Genomic DNA, 22,536 nt, shown 5'->3' with positions numbered 1-22,536 from the left:
CATATATATATATATATATATAGTATATATGTTTATACATGTACGGCGAAATCATGACAAAATAAATGATGTGTCTTTTACATGTCGCCTTATTTTTACATTGGCAAAACATTTGTCATTGAAACGTTCCTATTGTTTCCTCAGCACCTTGGAAACCACTTTCGACGGCAGTGTCACCACAGACATCAGCAGCGGCAGCAGCAGCAGTGGTGGGGGCAGAAGCATCTTAAGTCTCACCTCTGCCAGGCCCTCCTTGTCCTCGTGGCGACTGGGTCAGTCCAGCCCTCGTCTTCAAGCGGGCGACGCCCCCTCGACGGGGAACGGATACGCTGGCCGCGTTGCAGGCGGCCAAGCGGGGCGCTACTTGTACCCGGGCCACCTCAGGCGGCAGCTGGCTGGCAAGAGCGGCGGCCTCTGCAGCGGGGACCTTGGCGACAGACCCGGGGAGGACGTAGACCTTGATGGGCTCGCCGTGGAGGTCACTGGATACATGAGCGATGGAGATGTTCTGAGCAAGAATGCATCACGCGCTGATGACGTCACCAGCGGGTGAGTAGATTCAAAGCAGGGCTCGCTCACCAAATAAACGTGGATTATAAAAGTTGCCAGAAGGGGGCAGTGGAATACCTTGCATGCTGTTACTGCCTGCAGATCCAATTGTTACAGAATTCAATACAGATCCACAGTTTTAGGTGGTGCAAGGCATGGCGGCTTTATTTATACAGTTCATTTCGTACACAGGATAACTCAATGTGCTTCACATCATTTAAAGTACATACTCAGCACGCATCACGTAGTTACAAAACAACATTTAAAGGCAAAATAAAACATTTAAACGAAAAAGAATTCAACTCATATAAAACACCTGAAGAATTTTAAATATTTAAAAGCCAAGGAGAGAATTAAAAAGCAGTTCACAAACATTACTAAAAAAAAATGTACATCACAAGAACATGATTTTGGGAAAAATCGATTATAGAAATGCTCTAAAGGGCCTTCATACATGAAGTATCGGAAAAAAAAAACATCTCTGACCAGTCTGCTTCTTCAAATCTGCAATTATTTGTTCTGAATAATGATGAGAAGCAGCAATAGTTGCAACTCATTAAGTTACCTGCGAGTAACTGTAATATTAATGTGTGCCCATTTGAAGAGATATTCCCGATACAAACGGCGTATTTCATCAGTAATTGTGTGTTTAGGGAGCTGTACAGTACTCTTCAAATGCTCGTATCCGAGAATCATCCCCACGACTTGTCTGACCCGTCATGTATTTGATTCTCTGCTAACCACAAGGGATGGCAAAGTGGATGACTGAGAAAACGGCCTTTTTTTTTTCGAATGAAGCAGGTGGACTGGATGTCATTTATTGTCTTGAGAGTAGAAACTACCAAGCCATGAAGTGTGTGTTCTAATCTGTATTTGTCTACCTGTACAGAGTGTTTGTGGGTGGATTTGCCCTGAGGCTTAAACATTTATTGTAGACACAGACTGATGGATGCCTCCACCCCCTTTACAGCCTGGAGGCTGTTTAGCGGTTAGCAATTTCACAAGCATGGTAGCATCCACTAACTGGTTCTTCTGCACTGAGGTGGCATGTTTACCCAGGAAGGAGGAGCTTATCCTGTGCATTACGACTGCGCAGGGTATCTCTTCCTCGTAACCTACGTCAACTGGAATTATGATGTATAGTTGACGACGGATTGTTATCGTTGCTCAGGTTGATAGATATTGTTAGAATGTGAAAGAAGTCAACAATCGATTCTTCAAGAAAATGCCCCAGTCCTCTATAAACATTTTTGTCAGAATTCAAACATTTGTGTGGACAGGAAAATAGATATAGATAATAACAAAAAGTAATAATGATAACAAAAAATTCATGTGTGGACGTTTTGTCAATTGTCCTACTTGTAATAATTAACAGAACCGTCTGCATATCGTCGCTGTCCTGTGAACAACACTTAAGTCAATTTTTAATTCTTATTCTTATTCTAATTGTTTTTTTTAATTTTCCCGTTAATGTGATGTCTGCAACGCGGAAACATCATTCACATAAAAATAAGAAAATTGAAAAAAAATGGAAATAAGTGTCGGCACGGTGGTCGACTGGTTAGCACGTCCGCCTCACAGTTCAGAGGTCGTGGGTTCGATCCCGGCTCCAGCCTCCCTGTGTGGAGTTTGCATGTTCTCCCCGTGCCTGCGTGGGTTTTCTCCGGGCACTCCGGTTTCCTCCCACATTCCAAAAACATGCATGGTAAGTTGAATGGATACTCTAAATTGGCCCTAGGTGTGATTGTGAGTGCGGAAGTTTGTCTCTGTGTGCCCTGCGATTGGCTGGCAACCAGTTCAGAGTGTCCCCCGCCTACTGCCCAAAAGACAGCTGGGATAGGCTCCAGCACGCCCCGCGACCCTTGTGAGGAGAAGCGGTACAGATAATGGATGGATGGATGGAAATAAGTGTTTTTCACAGGACAGTGACATACGTATTCACCGTAAGACCATCAAAACTTTGGAAAACATAAGTCACCTTGACAAATGTTCTAGAGTTTAGAACATTGTAGGCCTGCAACTAATGATTATTTTTAATAAACGGTTAATATAAAACGTTTTTCGATTCATTGATGAATCGGATTAAAAAACGTTTTTTTTTTTTTTTTTTTTTTTTTGCTTTATTCAAAAATAGGATCTTTTTTTTCAATTTGACATTGCAGAAAATGCACAAGCATAAACTGATTAAGATTCAGTTGCTGATTTGGGCCGTTACATCAGAAAATCTGCAAAAATGCTGATCATCGTTTCCCAAAGTAAAAGCAAATATTTGCAAATTCAACACAAAGACAATCAGTCTGCTTTCGTGGAGGACCTCAGAAATGTGTTAATATCCACTGTTGATTGGCTAACATTTCAAGGATTCTGACAATTTTAAATCAAAAGGTCTCAAAATGATAAATCGATTATCAAAATAGTCGTCGATTAATTTGATAATTGTTTACTCGCAGATTCGTCGATTAATCATTGCACCTGTAGTCCCGCGTCAAAAGAAGAGAGATGAGCCCACATTTCCTTTTCACCCAATGCAATTTAAAAGCATGTTCTTTGCTCAGCTGAGATCTACTGTACAAAATAGCTGAATTTATTTTGCATTGTCCAAATCGTGCGTTTCACACAACATATAATTAACTCCATATAAATCATCTCCCTCCTCCCAGCTCTTCTGGCCCTTTGAGCACATTGTCGAACGCCCCTTCCGTCCCCCAAAGAACCTTTCTGGCTCAGGGCTAAGTTGCCTGATCAACCTCTATGATCCCTTTCCCTCCCCCTCTCTCCCTCTTTTCCTCCCCCCTATGCCCCCCTCCTCCACCTTTCGTAGACAGACACAAGCGCATGTGTAGCCGCATACCAAACACTGAGCTCGCCTCGCACGCATTTTGAGCCTGCACATGGACGCACGGTTCAACCAGCCCTCACCTGCTGATTTTATGCAAAGAATGATCGATCTAACTGAAGGGCAGAATTGATAACAGGCACAACTTTTGATTTGAAGTTTACCCTAACCCGGACGTGTTTATCTTGATTTGGACTAACCATGTTTGAGGCTGAAAGGTACGTATTATCATTATGCCAACTTGGGTTACTTTGTGTTGAATTAACGGCTTTGTTTTGGAGAGGCACCGCTGAGTCAGCCCCTAAACTGTCTTGTTTCGGCACGTTGCTCCCGGAGTCGGTTACAGGTTAACAGGTTTCTGAGACTTGGACGAGGCGTGCGTTTTTGTGTGTGTGCATGTGTATTTATGTGGTTGAATAGACAAATAGACAGCACAAGAGTGGTGTGTTGTCAGTACTAGTATTCTATTCTTGTTTCCAGAGGTAATGTTTTTGTCGGCAGTCAAAAAGGAAAACAGAAAAGTGTTTATTTTGTACTGCCCCTTTGAAGCCTCATGGAAGTGAACTTGGGAGTGTTTAAATACGTTTTGATCTACATTGTTCAATCAACAAATGTCAAAACTAGGATGTTCCCGCTTGTAAAATACTGTATTCCACATTAGGGCTGTGCAATTAATCGAAATTCAATTACAATTAGGATTATTACACTCCACGATTACAAAATTGGAATAATCGTAAAGAACGATTATTAAAATGCATTTATATCCAACGCACTGTGTTGGTTTGCACAGGGAAATCATACTTGAATTTATACATTTGCAACTTTTTAAAAATGTTTTTATAATAACTAACTTTATCAATATTGTTTGGCACAAAAAGGAACTTGCATAATTAGAGTGTTTCAAGTAAATTGAGTTGTCTGTATTTTTTTACGTTTAAACATTTTCTTGTTTTGTACCCAAAAAATAAATGATCGTTTTTAATAATAGTGATTTCAATTATTACCCAAAATAATCGTGATTTTTTTTTTTTTTTTTTTTTTTTGATAATCGAGCACCCCTATTCCACATCCATACCGAGTGTCCAGCAGTTCAGATGTGGACTGTGTTTTAAGTTTTGTCCACACAAGGGAAACAATGTCTGCGTATACTGTACGTAGTGAGTACTCTCACACTGAGATTTCACACTGAGATGAACCAGAAAGGGTTATAGTGTTCAAAATCTCGCTGGGATTATTTTTCTCCTCACTTAACTGTAAAAACAAGATCATCACAGTCCCACACAGAAAGCATTCAGCCACCCAACGGTCAGGCGTCAATTTAAATCAGCAAACATTTGATTGAGTTACACCTGGGAGAAATGTGTCAATATTTAGCTCCATTTGGAGTCTCCTAAATGGGTCAATATTTGGGGGATTGGTCAATGTTGTTTTAGTTGGAGTGGGAATGTTTGTGTAAGTGCTGCTAACGGTCACCCTCCAACTTCTACGCCCAAAAGATCCAATTGTAATCCTTCTCATGAAATGAATGCCCCGATTATCTACAGTTGCTCTTACTGTACCCACGTGTGCACTGTGTTTTATTTTTTTGTAGCTTCTTTGGACGTCAGTTTAAGTCCGGCAGCGCAAATATTCCCAACATGGAACAGATCTCGTTGACAGACCGCTGTTGTTTTCTGTCAGCCACTTGAGAAATGTACATTCACTTCACTTGACTGTTTGTTTCTCTTTACAGTCGTGGAGGTCCCAAATGTAACATAAGTAGTCAAAACATGACGAATGGAAACGCTTAGCCCTACCTCAAAGTCGACTTGAAAGTCTTTGTTGTATGTGATTTTGTGTGTGTTTTGCAGCTACATGACTGACGGAGGGTTGGGTCTGTACACGCGGCGCTTGAACCGGCTGCCTGACAGCATGTCCGCCGTTCGAGAAACGTCGCATCGGAACGCGTCGTCCGGCCAGGGAGATGCTGACAGGTGAGTTACAACCTGCCACTGGACCAATAGTTTTTTGTTAATAATATCTAACACTTGATTCTTGAACTGAGATACGATTAGATAAAAGGAGTCTGCTTTTTATCACCTGTTGTAAGCCAAGGACGGGCCTCTTATCATTTTTTTATGCTAGCCGTCCAGCGGCCGACTGAGTGTTGAGATGCTCCTTAAGTCACAAGGATCGAGTTTGTTTTGATTGTTTTTAACACAAAGAGGGATGTGTCTGCTGGTTGTTCAGCAGCCACGCACACGGTGATGTCTAGACAGCACAGAGTCATCACCCGTGGTAATTGTTTAAACTTTAGAGGTGCTGCTAAGGGGAGTTGTCAGGCTAGCAGTCTGGCCTGGGTTTCACTTTGTGTCCTCGGCTAAACTTGCTCCCATTTCATATGTATGTTAATAAAAGAGAAACTGATCCGCATAGAATGTTTCTCAAAGGGAAGAAAAGGTGGAGAGTGATAAGTGCATGAAAACAAAATCTGTTGTTGTTGTACACGAATACACAATAACAATGCTTTGTTTTGATCAAAACTGAGATATTCGTTTAATGGCTTATCTACGTTCGTTCTCCATTTGTACGTGTTTATCAGCTGTTGTACTCTAAATATTAAAGGGTCAACCCCCAAAATTCTTTGCAATAATATTTTCTATGATCCTTCACGAGTCTAAACATGGCATTCTGATTAAAGTGGGGAATCAACCTAAACATATTTTTTTTCAAGAATATGTTAAAAAAACAGCCGGACCTGTTTGTTGTTCAGAAAACAGAAGCTGAGTCACGATTGGGCGTTATCTGAGCCCTAAGTAGTTGTGATGTCATTTTCAGTCGACAGAAATGACAAAATGGCCGCCCCCTGAGATGGCTAAAAATAGGGTGGATTTTGCTGCTTAACACATATTGCACAAACACAATATTAATCAGAATGCCGTGTTTCAACTAGTGGGCCTGCTGGGAACATATTCTTGAAAAAAATGTTTCGGTTGATTTCCCACTTAATATTGAGTTTGTGGAATATGAGAAATCCACCCATTTTTTGCTAGCTCAGGGCGGCGGCCATTTTGTCACGTCTATCGACTGAAGATGACATCGAAGTTGCTCAGGGCTTAGATAACGACCACCTGTTCTTTAAGCTGAGCCGCGATTGGTTGATACCTGAGCTCTACGCAACTGTGATGTCATTTTCAGTCGACAGAAGTGACAAAATGGCCGCCTCCTGAGATGGCTAAAAACGGGTGGGTTTTACTTCTTAACTCATCTTCCACAAACACAAGATTAATAAGAATGCCATGTTTCAATTCCCGGGCCTGCATAGAACATATTCTAGTAAAGAAAATCTTTGGATTGACTTCCACTTTACACAAACAATACAATACACTTATAATATATATAATATAATACTACAACCTACATGCACAATATTAAACATATTGTTCAATGTACATCTGATAGTGGCAATCAAAACCAAGCACTGATTGTGCTGGTGTACTTAATACTGTACCGAACAGTTTCCAAACAAATGGTTACTCTTAACTTTTTAAAAACGTAATGTTTTAGTCAGGCAAAGGCAATGTTCTCTGGTAATGGTTTCAGGTGTTGCAAGCTGCCTTCCCCCCCGCCCCCCACACCCCCGCCCCCGTCTATAAATCCTCAGGTGTGGCTAATTTCCTGTCTTTGTGACTTTTAACCTCTGCCCCGCGAGCTGCCTTTTTCCCCCTTATACACACAAACACACAGGCACACACATAAACACTTGCACAAACCTTCACAGTAAACTCCTCCAGCCCCTACTTGAGCCGTGACACAAAATGCCCCCACAGCTCACCTTTCATCTCTCCCGCCCCGCTTTGCTTGCAGCTTCTCGGTCTCCCGCCTTCATCTTTCTTGTCTTCTTCCTCATCTTAAACTTGTTTTTTTCTAAGAGCCGAACAAGAGGAAGGCGTAAGAAGCAATTATGGTATAAAAGTCACAGACTTCTCCTTTTTTTTAACTCATTCACTGCCAGACATTTTCAGACCCTCTTTTAGGCTAACGTTTGGTAAAAAAAAAAAAAACATAATTTAAAAAATATAAATAAATTCCTGGGATTGAAGGGCTGGACTGTGAAAAGACGTGTCACTTCGTCAAAGGCAGTGAATGAGTTGACTCGTTGAATGTATGCGTTTATGTTGCTGTGATGTCTAATTGGTCCAATGGCGTGTTTTTATACAAGCTTATCATCTTGGCTCGAAAAATAACTTAGGTTTATTATAAGGGGAGAGAGGCTAGGAAAGGATGAAGAGGTTCCCTTTCCTCCCTCTTGAAGGAATGCGCGAACGCGCTGAGCGGTTGTAGGGATGGGATTCATTTGGAGCGTTTGGGAATGCATTGGCACTAGAAATACAAACTAGGGAAGATAAAAATGTACTATTTTCTGTTATAAAGTATGAACCTGTAAACAATTTTTAGGTCGTCTCCTGCGATGCGGGGGAGGGGAAAGGTGTCGGCGGTTGCTATGGCAGTGGGCGCAAAAACCTTGTTGACCCCTGGATGAGGAGGGCACGGGCTTCAAAGGGCATGAGTGTTTGAAAACGCTTCAAGCTTTCACGCGAAATGAACCTTTGATTGCGCACCTTGTTCAAATGTCACAACACGGCTTGGACAACAAATGTAATGCCGATCATTAAAATGATTAAAACAATTTAGACAGCGCATTCAAACACAGCACTGTTCCTGTCGGCGGTGTGGCCGGTGGAAATGAGAGTGAGATGAATAGAGGGGGAGGAGGAGGATCTAAGGGCAGGAGGGGGTGGCGACTTGGACCAAGTATGGAGGGGAGGGGTGATGGATGGCTTTCAATGTAGATTGGGTGATTGTCAAAACGAGGTGTGGTGTAAGGATGGGGTTTTGGTGATTATACCAGCAGCCGTGTTCTGAACCAGTCTGAGTTTGTGAGAAAGGTTAACAAATGTGAGGAGAGCAATGAATATGTATAATTCCATAATAGAGAGGAAAAAATGTTATGGTGAAACCCTTTACTCTAAAGAGAGCAGGGTATCATCCAGACAACAGGAGAAGTACAGTATTTCTGGAAAATAATTGCCAATAGGGAGTTAAATGATGATTTGAAGGGGCCTCAGGGCAGAACCCTGGAGCACACCTTGGAGGCACAAATGGTTTTTCTTAGCTGCCGCGATATGAACTCACTGGCCACAAGATTAGGTACAGGTGCATGCATCAAAAAGTCTACCTTTACATTGTTATGATCCTGTTCATTTGTTTAGTTTTCCTAAATGTTTTGTTGGAAATGCAGACTCTTTCAGTGTGTGTGTGTGTCTGTGTGTGTAGGCATGCGAGTTTGTGATGATAATAACGCTGAATAATGCTGGATTATTGCCTCTATGAATCTAAGCCACGCTGCACGGAAGGAGAGGAGGAAAAAAAACAAGGAGTGAGATTTGCATATGAAATGTTAATTCATTCATTATTCATTCAAAATGAATTACGGACGATCATAGAATTAAGAAAAAGTGCAAAATACCATACGCACTACCGATATAAAAAAAAATCCCGTCAGTGTACAGTCTCAGTAGTAGATCAAACAGCGGATGTTTCGACTAACTTAAATGTCCCATATTGGCTGCCTCAAAGTTAAAAGCCATTTTCGATAAAAGTGCAAACATTGGGGCGAGGTGTGCTGCTGGCATTATTATGTCTGCCCACATGATGTGGTGAATCATTTTATTGTCAGTAGGACGGCTGTTTGCAATTCTTTTATTTGATCCATGAATGATGGTTCATTGTCAGAAGTGCAGGTTGCCTGCCAATAGCTCTTTTCCTCACCCTCCTGCAGCTTTTATCTGCAACACCTGGAAAACAACTTGAGAAGATAAGAGTAACTCAAACGGAATCTCCCACAACTCATGTCTACCGATAAAGGCATCGGGTTATTGTTGCCAATCAATGACATCTAAGCGATGCACAATGTGTTATTATTAGTGCATTTTAACTAATTAATCGCAAAATTGTTCATAATTGATCCCGATTAATCACATTTTTTAACTACAATTTTCTACGAAGCTTGGAACAGATATTTACCGGAGTAAAATCTCGTAAGACTGTTCTAATAGCGCTCTTTGATCCTTGAACACAATTATTTTCCTGTAATACAACTATTGAACGATACGCCAAAGACGTACAACTAATGCGGTATTCGAATATGGTTTTGCAAAGCGCACAAATGATTTTGGATTCCTCCAATGAGCCGTCGAGCAACTTCTGAAAGTAAAACTTCCTAAAAGTCAGTTTCTGCGTCAGTGACTCTTTGCTAAGTTTGGATGCAAAGTGAGCAGAGGTCATCTGCTACAGGAAGTAAACAAAACTGAGTTAACCGAGTTAATTTTTTTTTATGAAATTTTAATTAATCTCCAAAGTTAATGCCTCAACTTTGACAGCCCTATTTTTTTTTTTTTTTGACTGCAGTAGAAAATATGACAATGTTCCTTACAGTTATGTCAAAAAAGGACTTTGCACAAATGGGACAAGGAGGAAACCGTTACATTTGGAACATAGCAGATAGAGACGGCTTCTTCAACATCATTTGTCTGACAGATGTTGACCACTTTGCAATGCTAATCATTTCCACACACAGGACTGGATCACATTATCATCATTCAGCCACAGAATGCGAGTTGACAAATGTCTAAACCGTCTTTTATACGCTTGGCTAATTTGGCCTTCGACCTTGGAGTAGCACAATCTACCGCAACAGTATATGGCATGATTATGCAGTATATGTTATGTTTGGCCTTGGCGGAAATGTTCACGACTGCGTGCTCTTGGAGCAAACATTTATTCGTATATGTTCCGCCTTTATGTCAACATGTGGTCACAAAGTATTGAACAGAAAACCAAATCGTATGCACTCTCTGAACTAAAGACATTCCCAACAACCTGAGTATTACCGCAACAACACACTCCAAAAAAGCACCGGCAAGTCCTGGTACTACGCATCCAATACAAACGTGACGGACGCCTGTACTGTAATGCCGTATTTTGCTACAGAAATGCTAGCTTTTGCTATTCCGAAGCAGCCCCGAACTGGAAAAAAAATACACAATCAAAGCAACTTGGTCCTAAGCGTGCGTGGAAATGTGTTTTAAGGACAAAGTGGATTGTTTCCTTCAAATGACCTGGTCAAATTGGTCTCACCTTAGATCCGATGCGACACACACACACTCCACTACAGTCCACTTCCCCCAGGCTGTTGACTCTCTTATCTGGACTTGAGTAGGTCTCCTCTCCTGTTGGCCTCAGGTACAGGAAGAGAGAGGCTGACCTTCTGTATCGCGACCAACAACATCCAGCTATCCCCCACCTCTGCATGTCCGTCCTCTCTTCACTCACCTTCGCTGCATCTTCTTGTGCATTGAAGAAATTTTTTGACCTTAGGTCTGCCTTCCAACCTTCTTCTACCCTCGAGTCTTGTTTTAATGAGCGAGCAAACCTGTTCCCTCTAGAACAGGAGTCTGGAGGGAGTCATACTAGAGATGCAGTATGTGTGGTTTCCCTCCAGGCCCGACTTGGAAATAGCAACAACCTGTCAATAATGACGCCAGCCGCTGTTTCATGAGGCCTTGCGAACTCGAGTCCTGTTCGGCAGTGTGTGGGTGTGCTGGGATGAGTTGTTTGCCTACTGTAGAATAACGCAAGGTTTTGGTTAATAATGATACAAGGGTTAGTCGGTGTTGGGTTACCAGGATCATTGGCCCCATTCTGTCTTCGACCTACTTTAATTCAAACCTGAGATTGCCTCACTGATTTACTGCCAGACATTTTCAGACCCTCTTTTACTCTAACGTTTGAAAAAAAATACAAATAAATTCCTTGGACTGAATGGCTGGACTGTGAAAAGATAAGTAAATTCGTCAATGGCAGTGAATGACGTAAAGGGGGAAGTCAACCCCAAAAAATGTCTTACAATACTATGTTCTATCCGGCTTCACTAGACTAAATTTGATATTCTGATTAATATTGTGTTTGTGGAATACGAATTAAGCAGAAAAATCAGCCCCTTTATAGCCATTTAAGGGGGATGCCATTTTGTCACTTCTGTTGACTAAAAATGACATCCCAACTGCTCAGGCCTTAGGTAACGACCAATCATGGCTCAGCTTCAGAAAGCAGGTCAGCCGTGATTGGTCGTTACCTGAGCCCTGCGCAACTGTGATGTCATTTTCAGTCGACAGAAGTGACAAAATGGCCGCCCCCTGAGATTTACTAAAAACGGGTGGATTAACTCTTATTCCGCAATATTTATCAGAATGCCATTTTTAGACTAGTGAAGGCGCATAGAACATACTATTGTTAAGAAAATTTTGGCTTTGACTTCCCCTTAATCATTGATTTCAAACTACCCCCGAAGTGATTTTGATAACATCTTAGGTGTTGTCCTCTGGTATACAAATCTGGGTCAGTAGATTTCCATTTGCCTGAAGTCTTAACAGACCAGGCTGAATCAAATGTAATATTCCGCAGTGAAAAGGATCTGCCTGGTTTGTCGCAGTGTTAGCTCTCTCCTTTGTGTTCACGTTGATGATGACGCACATAGTGTGACATATTGTGGTGACTATTCAAGTCATTGCAGATTGACAACCTTTTTAAAAAAAATATATATATTGGTCAACTCTACCTCATTGAGTTTGAATGTTAATATTTGTTCTGAGATACGAACAGCCAGCCCTTGTCGTTATTTGCTGTCTGCCTGCATTCATTGTACCAACGCAAGCGCAACCTTTGCCCTCTTTAGAATCCCAAATAAGTGGGCTCCAGCTATAAAAATTTTTTTTTTTTTTAAAAAGCTGCATTTTTGTGTAGTGTGTGTTCATGTGTGTGCCTAAAGCGGAATGGTTTTACAGTCTTCTTTGAGATATGGATTTCAGTACAGGCTGCCAGGTCAAATGTTAGCTGTTCTCCCAAACACCCACTCAAACCACACTACCACAGTCTGACTGAGCCCCATGTTCCTTAAACGGAAGTCAACCCAAACATATTTTTTTCAAGAATATGTTCTATGCAGCCCCACTAGTTGAAACAGGGCATACTGATAAATATTGCGTTTGTGGAATAAGAGTTAATCCACCCGTTATAAGACATCTCTGGGTGCGGCCATTTTGTCACTTTGAAAATGACATCACAGTTGCTCAGGGCTCATGCAACGACCAACCACAGCTCACCTGTTTTCTTAAGCTGAGCCATCATTGGTCGTTATCTGAGCCCTGAGCAACTGTGATGTCATTTTCAGTCGACAGCAGTTATTAAATGGCCGCGGAAAACGGGTGGATTTTGCTGCTTAAAGGGCCAATCAAATATGTCCCCAACAAGCCCACTAGTTGAAACATGGCATTCTGATTAATATTGCGTTTGTGGAAGATGAGTTAAGCAGCAAAATCCAGCCATTTATAGCCATCTCAGGAGGCGGCCATTTTGTCATTTCTGTCGACTGAAAATGACATCACAACTGCTCAGGGCTCACAGAAGTGACAAAATGGCCCACCCCTCTTATTCCACAAACGCAATATCTATCAGAATGCCTTCAACTAGTGGGCTTGCATAGAACATATTCTTAAAAAAATACATTTGGGTTGACTTCCCCAGTAAATGTGGGGAGAATTCTTGTTGTTGCTTGTTGAGTGCTTCGCTACACCGCAAACTGCTGCTGGTCTTTATCTTAGCGGATACTAATCACTTCAAACGTGCCTGCAATGTTATGTATTTTCTAATACGGAAACCATAAGACGTGTACTCAATAGTAGAGCGCAGAAGGTTTTCTTTGTGACCCATGGAAAGCAGATGGGCATGAAAGAAGGAAGTTTGTTTTTTTTATCTTGCACAGCCACACACCAGTGCAACTGCCTACTGTTTGTTGTTCGACCCGCAGGAGTTCCGAAACTACGGATCACAGATGTGCAGCTCTGGACGGTCGTCCATTATGGCACTCAGGCAACATTTGAGTGTTTTTGTGTTTCCTTATTAGTACCAGTTGGCTTCTTAAATGTCCCTTTGTCGGCGCAGCAGTGGATTCAGTGTCGTGCGTGTGTGTTCGGGTTACTGCACATCACGTGCGAAGAGCGTGTGTTTATAATGTGGATCCGGGTGAGTCGTTTGAATGTGAGTGTGTTGACACATCAAACAGAGCAAAGGCGAAAGACGGAGAAGGAAGTCTGCGTGAAAGGGGAAGCGACCGGAGGGTCTCGATCTCATGAATGCCGAGAGTAAATGTTTTGTCAAAGCGAAGGAGACAATAGGACCAGACATTCCTGAGCGTGAAGTCCAATCGTGCCGTTTCTCATAAGTGCTGGGACGTCTGTACCATTTTCATTCCACACGCCTCCTGCTCACAGGCCCAGAATGTGCCGGGTCCTATCTCAGCTGCCCCTTACTCGCTTCTTGAACGGACTCCTCCTGCACACAATTACAAATGGCAAAGTTCACAAGTGTGGACAATTTAAAAGAATACATCAGACGGGATCCATCACACCCGCTGTCAGTTTCTGACCTTTTTTTTGTCTCCATAATTTGCATAAATAAGCCTTTTTCTACAAGCAGATTTAATGTTTTCTTTCCGCTTCCTCTAAATAAAATTCACATTTCCAAAATCTATTTGGAGTACGCATTGACATGACAAATGATGATATTACAGATTGTTTCATAATCAGTTACCCTCCACTTTCTCGCGTACACCTGCAGAAGCTAATGAAATGAAGACGGCTAACTGTAACCAAACAATTATTGTTTTATTATTAAGACAGATAAAGGCGCAATTATTGATCCAGATGGAATTAGGTTGTGGATGTGTCGCAATGTTTTGGCCAGTTTGTGTCCATTCTCTCATGAAGAAATGTGATAATATAGCGAGCAGCCACAACATTAGAGATCCAATACAAGAGCTGTACAAAAAAAGTCTGGCTTCACGACGATTCTGTTTCGATTGAAACGATCATTGAGATAGTCACGTAGCATGTTGAATAGTGTGCTTGTACTTTTGCAGCGTCGAACTGTGCAGCTTTATGCTGAGAGGTGTTTGTAATAGTTTGGGTCCGTCATTTGACAGAGTCAAAAATATCAGAAACTGCTCTCTTCCAAAGTCACCTGGGATAGGCGCCAATTAGCCGCGACAATAATGAGGATAGAAAAATGGATGGTTGGAAATCCCTCGTCCCATGTCTCAGCTGGCACTAATATGCTTTGGCGGACGTTTGGATACGGGCTTATCAGTTCCGATGCCATTTCTGTAGAATGTATCCTGCCCAGCTGTCAACTTGTCCGCGGTGGCACCCTCGACCCACTTCCAGAGATTTTTAAGTCCCGCTTGTCTCTGTCTGCCAGCCTGCCTGCTTGTTTACCTGTCCGTCCGTCCGTCCGTCCGTCGGGTTCAGAGCCAGTGATTTGGGGTGACGCCGGCCAGCTGCAAGGTTTGGACCAGCAGAGGCATCTCCAACACAGGAAATCCCCTTACTTCTGGTCTGCAGCCCTGTTGTGGCCACGCGCATATTTGGGCCTACCGAGTTCCTGTGTACATGCGCCAGATTCGGACAAGGTTTTTCAGGAGGGGGTTTACCAACCGGCCACAGCCTGTAGGGACACAAACATACCCAAAAAGTTAAACAAACAGTCTTTTTTCTCACAACACACGATGGCACTCCTATTGGCTGACACGCTGGCCTCCCCCACTCTGCTCGTCACTTCAAGGTTTGTCCCCCTGAACTTTGACCCGTGGTGGAAAGCAGAAAACAACATCTAAATAGAGACATCAAGCCGCTCCGAGTAAAGTCTTGATCGTGACTTTTTGTCCTCCAATTATGTACTTTTTTTGCGAGCTTCTTTTAGTACTTTTGAGAAGTTCTGTCATTCGGGTAGAAATCTTTTAACAGTCAAAATAATGAACTCTGAAAAACTTGAGTTACCTTATAAAGTGTCTATAAGGTGGGAAGTGTTTCACCAAGGCAAAATTTGGAAACAAAATTATAATAATTAATAAGCCCCAAACAGACTACGGTGGTTGTTGTATCACAGGTCAGCTCTGATTTGTTTTTTTTATCTTTGCCCGTATGTGACATTGTCTCTGGAACGATACATTTCCGATTTTTTTTTTTTTTTTTTTTTTTTTCAAAATCCAACCCAGGCCTCTATCGTATGTGGACTGTAAATTGGATACGTATCCGATGTGACTGATACGTACGCTCAGGTCGCTCTCATCTGACGTATACGTCATCAAAAGGTGACCGTCATCACAATTGTTCAACAAAACAGGTGCGAAAAGATGAAGGAGCAGAAAACAGTCAGTAGCAAAAAGATCATGATTTAGAATTAATTATATAACGGTTACGTTATATAAAAAATCTAAATCGGGCATTTTACCTTGCAGTGTGAGGGTACACTATATGAGACGGGATAACCGCAATCTGTCTGTTTTAATTTTTCACATTACAGAAAAATGTCCAATATTTTGGAATGCATGCGTTTAACATTATATTCTTTCGGTTTAAATCCTTAACCGATAGCACTGCCGTTAAGGCTAGAAAAATGAACGGAGTAAGCAAAAAACTTGTAGTATACAGCATTTGTCGTTGAGCGTTTGCACAGAATTATAATTAGTTTTTGCTATGTGGGGGTACATTTCGCTGGCGTCGGGCCAAAGGCTCGTAACATTTTGGTGCATTTCATATTTTTTACCCAAAATGTACATCTAAATGTAACACACGAGTGGGTGTTATTTTTACTCACTATTAAAGTGTTGAAAATGGCTCGTTCTCTTTCACGATGCTAACGGTAGGACACATTTTCCGTTTTTGGGCTCTCCTGAAAAGTGTCTATTTCGGAGGTACGAGGTTTTGGCCCGACGCCAACGATTTAATACATGTAATGGAAACGCAATAAGAGCATGTCCTCTTCTTCCCAGTGGCAGCTTGCAGTTAATGCCCCCGCTCCGCCGTGATTGGCCGTAAAGAGCTTGGTTGCTTGTCAACTAGCGGGTAGCTTCGCCAGCAGGAGGCTGTGGGCCGGGCCGCGCCGTTTAGCCCGATCTCTAATTAGAGATGTCAGGGTGGATCTGTCTGGGAAATTGCACAGTTGAACACACACACACATAAACCAGAGCAGGAAAATGCAGTGAGGCAACAGCGGGATGAGGATTGTCCTTCAGTTTCACTCTGTGATCATGTGGCTTTTGACTTGTGTTGCCGTCTGATTTGAATTTGGCTCAAGTGGCTTATTCGGGGCTCGGGCTGTGTTTGCGTGCGTGTGTCGGTGTTCTCTATTAGTGGCGCGACCTCAGCAGTGAACCGGTTAACAGTCTTGTGGGGGGGGGGGCTCATGTTTCGAGCAACAGGGCAGGTCCTTCCCTGATAGTCCAGAGAGAGACAAACAGTACCGGAGGGATGAAGCATCAGTGCAGCAAGTGACAAAGGAGCCCCGTCTAGGAACACAGCCAAGGTGAGAGAGAGAGAGCGAGCGAGCGAGCGAGAGAGAGAGAGAGAGAGAGAGAGCACAAGAGACACTGGGAGCTCAGGGAGAGCGTGTGAGACTTTTGGCTCTGTGGCATGGAGTCATGAAGCATTCTGTCCAGCTTGACACTTTCCTGCAGCGTTCCGGTTCCCACGGCAACCAAGGCACCGAACACAGGTAGATGTGGGGCATGTCTGCGCGCGCGCGCGCGTGTGTGTGTAAACTTAATTTGAAGAGTCAGCCATTTGTAAAAGGAAGCGTCTTTCTAGCGATGGCTTTGATTCAGTCTTGTTCAGGAAGTGTTTTGATCTTTATGGGTTTGTGTATGTCTTTTTCGTTCTGCTGTGTGGGACTTTCCCCCTGTGGCTGCTGTGGGCACTCTAAATGTCTAGGCACCTTTCAGCCTACATGGAAGCTTTCAACTCCAAAGGTTGTTGAATTGTTGCTCTGCTGCTGCTTTGATTTACGGTGTTCTGTTGGTGAAACCACCTTGGTGTTCAGATTTTCTTGGCTTTCATTCTGCCCAAATTTGTTTTGGCTTAAAATAGTAGTGCGCGCGTGTGTGTATATTCATTTTCTTAATAATTAATCGACAAGTGTAGTGCGCACACTATATTTTAATGCCAAAACATTAGGTGCTCTGAACAATTTTGGAAGAATGAAAGTCTAGAAAGTTGCAATGATTGATTAATTGACAACTCTATATAGAGAGAGAGCGAGAGTTGCAAGTAACAATTTATTGATTTCCAATTAATTGACAACTATTTTGATAAGTGATTGTTTAGAGCCATTGCTTAGCTTGAATGTGTCTTGATACTCTGATTTTAGCCTAGCCAACAGTAAATATTCTGATTTCGGCAGTCCTTCATGACTGATCTTGTGTGTTTAACCAAAATAAGGCACAAAATGTTTTTACTTAACAAAATACTACATTTTTGCATATTTACATGTTATGGACCAAACAAGTAATTGCATCATAATCAACTTACTGTATGTTTGTGCGTTTTCTGCACTGTAAATTTGAATGAATGTCCTGTTTTTTAATAAAGGGATGGAAATTTAAAAGTGTTTTTTTAATTTTTTTTTTTTATCCGATCCGTTGATTACTTGGAGAAAAAAAAGATGAATGGATTATCAAAATAATTGCAGCCCTATATAGATAGATAGATAGATAAATAGATAGATAGATGAATCATTGTTGTGGGGGTTTGTATTGCAAAAATAAAGCTGCGTGTGTTCTCTGGAGCAGTCAACTATTCAGTGGCCATCATCATCATAGGCCTCCCTCTGATTCTTTCAAAGTCATGTTTGCCAACCAACCACCCTGACTTCCTGTTCCCCACCGAATCCCAATTATTACCAGCACACACACACACAAATTTATGCATTTATTCTGCATCAACCCCTTGCGTGTTTGCTCTGTTCAGATGGGTCTGTTTGAGTTTGTCACACCCCCAAACATGGCGCGCACACACACACACACACACAACATGACGTCACCCCTCCAGTGAGCCTTTGTTCATGTGATAGACAACCCTATTCAGCCAACGTGCATGATTGTGTGTGTGTGTGTGTGCGCACCCAAGCGGAGGTCATTTAGATTGCAAACAAAGAAAGAAAAAAGAAACTCCAGGCAGTCAGAGAGACCAGATTCTCTTTCCCTTCCTGATTTGCAATTATTGTGCGGCTGAGTATGTTCGATTATGAATTCATGAATACACAAACGGTTGGTTTCACGTTTGCTCCAGATGCTCTTACAATGGCTCCCTTGAAACTGGTCAGGTGCGCCATTAGACCGGCCTTCAGGATCTCGGAGGAGAAATGTCTTCAACCTTTGATAGTCGGACTTGTTGAAAACCGCTCTTGGGAGTATTTCCATTCCCTGCGTTTGGTTTGTCCAGCTGGGATGACAGCAGCTCGGTGAGCAGTGGCATCAGCGACAACATCGACACAGATGACATCAACACCAGCTCCTCCATCTCCTCCTACGCCAACACACCTGCAGCGCAGCGCAAGGGCCTCAGCGTGCAGGTAACTTTAGCAGGCATGCCGTCACAAAATAATTGTACAACCGGGGCGACCCGAACTTTTAACACTTGAATTCACAGAAGGGATTTGAAAAAACGGGGGTGCGTGGACAGGCAAAGTGCTTTTATCGTCGCGTGGGTCAAGGCCTTGATGAGAAAACAAAAGTAGCACAAAACTATTCAGGGCAGGTTAATATAGTCTGCGTCATCTGGATATACGCATTTCACATTGGCTCTGTGCCGTGTACGGTGTGTTTTTAATAGTCGGGGGCAGCCTACCGCTTTTTTCGTAGTGTTGCCTTGGCAACCGCGGGAGCTGCTTGAAAGCAGCTGTCATTCCTCAAACAGCTGTAATTTAGTGTCTTGACTTTAAAGACTACAGTGAAGAGGCCAACTTGAGTCAAATTGGATGACATTTCTAGTCCAGCAGTGACTCATCTACTTTTCGTAGCTTTTGAAACCCCCCAAAAACATGTGAAGTCGTAAATATGAGTGTAATCGGCGACGTAGGCTAGAGCGAGGCATTTAAAGCGCCGCCACTGGCGTGCGCGGTGCTTTGAATGACTCGCTCGGAAAGCCAAACTGACTCCACATATGATGCTAATTGAAAGGTTCGAGTATGAGCTTTTATTTCTTGGATGGTACTTTTAAACGATTATGTGCAGGTGAAAAAATAGTCCGTTGTAAAATACTTTTCGAGATGTATTTTTACATTTTTTTTTTTTTTGCACATTTTTACGTTACGGTTGGCTGATGGGACACATGGCTACCGTTACCCTCGTCATGGACACTTGAAAGTCAAAACGACATGACAGCAGATCTCATATTTATTAAAAACATTTGCCTCAAGATCTTAAAAGGGTTCAGTGTGAGAAATGATTCCAGTGACGGAGGAGTTGATTCTTTTCGTAGGCTTTCTTCAGCCGCGTTAAATCTGACATGCTGTACGCGTATGTTCTCAGCCTGTGACGGATGCAGAGAAGCACTCGGTGTCCACAGCAGTGCACCAGGCCTGGTCAGGAGACGAGGTGAAGAGGCCGGACGGGGGGTCGGACAGCGGGGTCAAAATGGAGCCGGGCTCCAAGTGGAGCCGGCACAACCCCTCCGACATCTCTGATGAGTCAGACAAGGGCGGATCGGGAAGAAAGACCGCCTCTGTGTCCCACACCGGGTCCTGGAGGAGAGGTGTGAGCACACAGGTGGGGGTGACACCCCCCCGGACCAAAAGCACAAGTAGCACATGCTCCGCAAGCTCTGTTACGGTCAAAAGCCACAGTTCAGGTAACATTAGATTTTTCGATTGTAGTCCTCAGAAGTGGGCGTTCCGTCAAGACTGACGGAATTGACGGAACGCCTTTTAAGAATGACGGACAAACGAATGACGGAAGTGTTTTTTTCGTCCGTCAGTGTTAAACGCCACTAACCGCGAATGACGGACCGTTTTTCTGACCTTTTTATTGGGGGGGCCGACTGACAGACCAACGAGCTTCTGACGGACTAACTGACGGAATTATATGACGGGCTGACCGACAGACTGACGATTACAATCCAGTTCGTCAGGAAAAATTACGGACCGACGAATGATGGACCGCCCGCTGACGGATGACGAACAACAGACCAGCAAAATTGAAATTTAAATGTAGTAAAATGCCCCCCTCTAGTAGTCATGTTGTTGACTCTGTGGTTGAAATTACGTCAATGAAGCACTTGATAGCTTTGCCTGTTTAATTGACCAATTCATTTTCTGTCTACTTGGAAAAAAAAAAAAAATATGCCAAGGGGTTATTACAGTGGACAGTTTAGTCATATGTGGTTTACTGTGCTGTTAGTTCAAAGGTCTCCCTGGAACCTGTGTGTGGAATCTAATTACATCCATCCGTTTAATTTATTAGTTTTTGTATAACATCTTGTTCTCGTGGCAACAGACGGCAGTGGTTTGAGTGTGACTTCTGTTTGCCTTTACCGAATGTCTTGCAGGTAAAACAGATGATGTCAAGGTTTCAGAAAAGGGACGTCTCTCCCCGCGTTCCAACGGCCTTAACCGCTCGCCCTCCGACGCCCCGGAAGAAGCAAAGAAACAATCGGTCACTACCAGCCACGCATCGACACCCGGCTCCCTCACGCATACCCTTTCCGAGCCCCAGACACATGCCTGCCGCACACCAACAAGCACATTTGGCTTCAAAAAACAGGGCCATGGCATGGTCGCCATGGTAACCGCCAGTGGCGCCACCGTTACCAGTGGCTCGGCTACTCTGGGGAAAATTCCCAAATCCGGGGTACGCTCGCTGGTAGGATTGAAGGCAGGAGGGCAGGATGGGGGGTTGCTGCTCGGCCACCACGACGATGGCTTCCTCCCGGCGAGCGCCCGCTCCACCCTTCAGTACCGCAGCCTCCCGAGGCCCGGCCGCTCGGGGTCGGCCGCCCGCAACGGAAACCGCTCGTCCACCAGCAGCATTGAAGCCGCCGTGCTCTCAGTCACATCGCATGGGAAAAATGCGCTCAGCATGGCCAAGGCCAACGGTTCCGCAGGTCTGCTGGCCAATCAGACCGATCGGGAGAAGGGCGTCTCAGATATTGACGGCTTCAAAAGCGGAGGATCAGCAACTGTTCCCCTCACCGGAAGACAGCAGGTTTCGTCACCCACACTTCGCAGGTTAGCGAAGCAGTCGTCCTTGCCTGCCCACACACTAAATGGGTTCTTCTTGTGTTCTTGCCATTGAAGCATGTTGTGTTTTATATGCCCCCACGCACTCCCATTAACTCATTCACTGCCATTGACGTATTTATCTGTCTTTTCACAGTCCAGCCATTTAATCCTATGAATTTATTTATATTTTGTTTCAATTTTTTTCTCAAACGTTAGGCTAAAAGAGGGTCTGAAAATGTCTGGCACTGAATGAGTTAAGGTCAAATGAGGTCATTGTAAATCGGAGGCTGAGCTTGAGCTCAAGTGATCAGCTTCCAAACCTCCAAAGCCTTGGCGATGCTTCCGAGGAGGGCGTTGAGCTGCGTAAAGGGAGTCTTACTACTTCAACACTGTGCCCTCATTAATGTCAGGGAGTGATAACTCTTCAAAGAGGCTGAATGCTTCTGTTCTTGCCCATCACAGCTCCACTCCTCGTAGCCTGTATTTAACTCTAAACTCTAGGATTTGCACAAACAGGAGAGAGTTATGACTCCGTGTTGGCTGTGATTCAAATCTGAGGAAGGACGTTTTCGTTTAATTGTCTTGAGGGTGTGTGGACAAGAAAGGTTTCAAATCCAGTTCACCTCAGGAATGGGCATCTGGCGGCCCACCCTCTTGAGTGGCCCCTTGATTTTATTCATTCATTCATTCATTATCCATACCGCTTCTCCTCACAAGGGTCGCGGGCATGCTGGAGCCTATCCCAGCTGTCTTTGGGCAGTAGGCGGGGGACACCCTGAATTGGTTGCCAGCCAATCGCAGGGCACACAGAGACAAACATCCGCACTCACAATCACACCTAGGGGCAATTTAGACAGTCCAATCAACTTACCATGCATGTTTTTGGAATGTGGGAGGAAACCGGAGTGCTCCTATGTGTCCCTCTAATAGCACAGATGAAAAATTGTGCCCCCCTCCAGCATTTAAAGGGGAAGTCAACACAAACATTTTTTTCCCCATAA

The 22,536-nt window shown here is 43.4% G+C and overlaps 1 protein-coding gene across 7 annotated transcripts in view; it reads left to right on the top strand.

Moving 5' to 3' along the window:
• Positions 1 to 22,536, top strand: part of nav2a (neuron navigator 2a) — a 160,393-nt gene that overhangs the window by 114,769 nt on the left and 23,088 nt on the right. For all 7 annotated transcript variants that reach the window (XM_086026738.1, XM_086026736.1, XM_086026737.1 and 4 more), the window contains 5 exons: positions 145 to 549; positions 5,236 to 5,358; positions 18,760 to 18,889; positions 19,848 to 20,166; positions 20,863 to 21,541. In XM_086026738.1, the coding sequence (XP_085882864.1) occupies positions 145 to 549; positions 5,236 to 5,358; positions 18,760 to 18,889; positions 19,848 to 20,166; positions 20,863 to 21,541 (1,656 nt within the window). The remainder of the gene's footprint in view (positions 1 to 144; positions 550 to 5,235; positions 5,359 to 18,759; positions 18,890 to 19,847; positions 20,167 to 20,862; positions 21,542 to 22,536) is intronic.

This window comes from Filicampus tigris, chromosome 3 (assembly GCF_054856515.1).
Source record: "Filicampus tigris isolate MCC_2025a chromosome 3, RoL_Ftig_1.0, whole genome shotgun sequence".
Classification (NCBI taxonomy): Eukaryota; Metazoa; Chordata; class Actinopteri; order Syngnathiformes; family Syngnathidae; genus Filicampus; species Filicampus tigris.
Note: the sequence above shows the minus strand (reverse complement) of the source record. Positions and strands in the feature narration are given on the sequence as shown.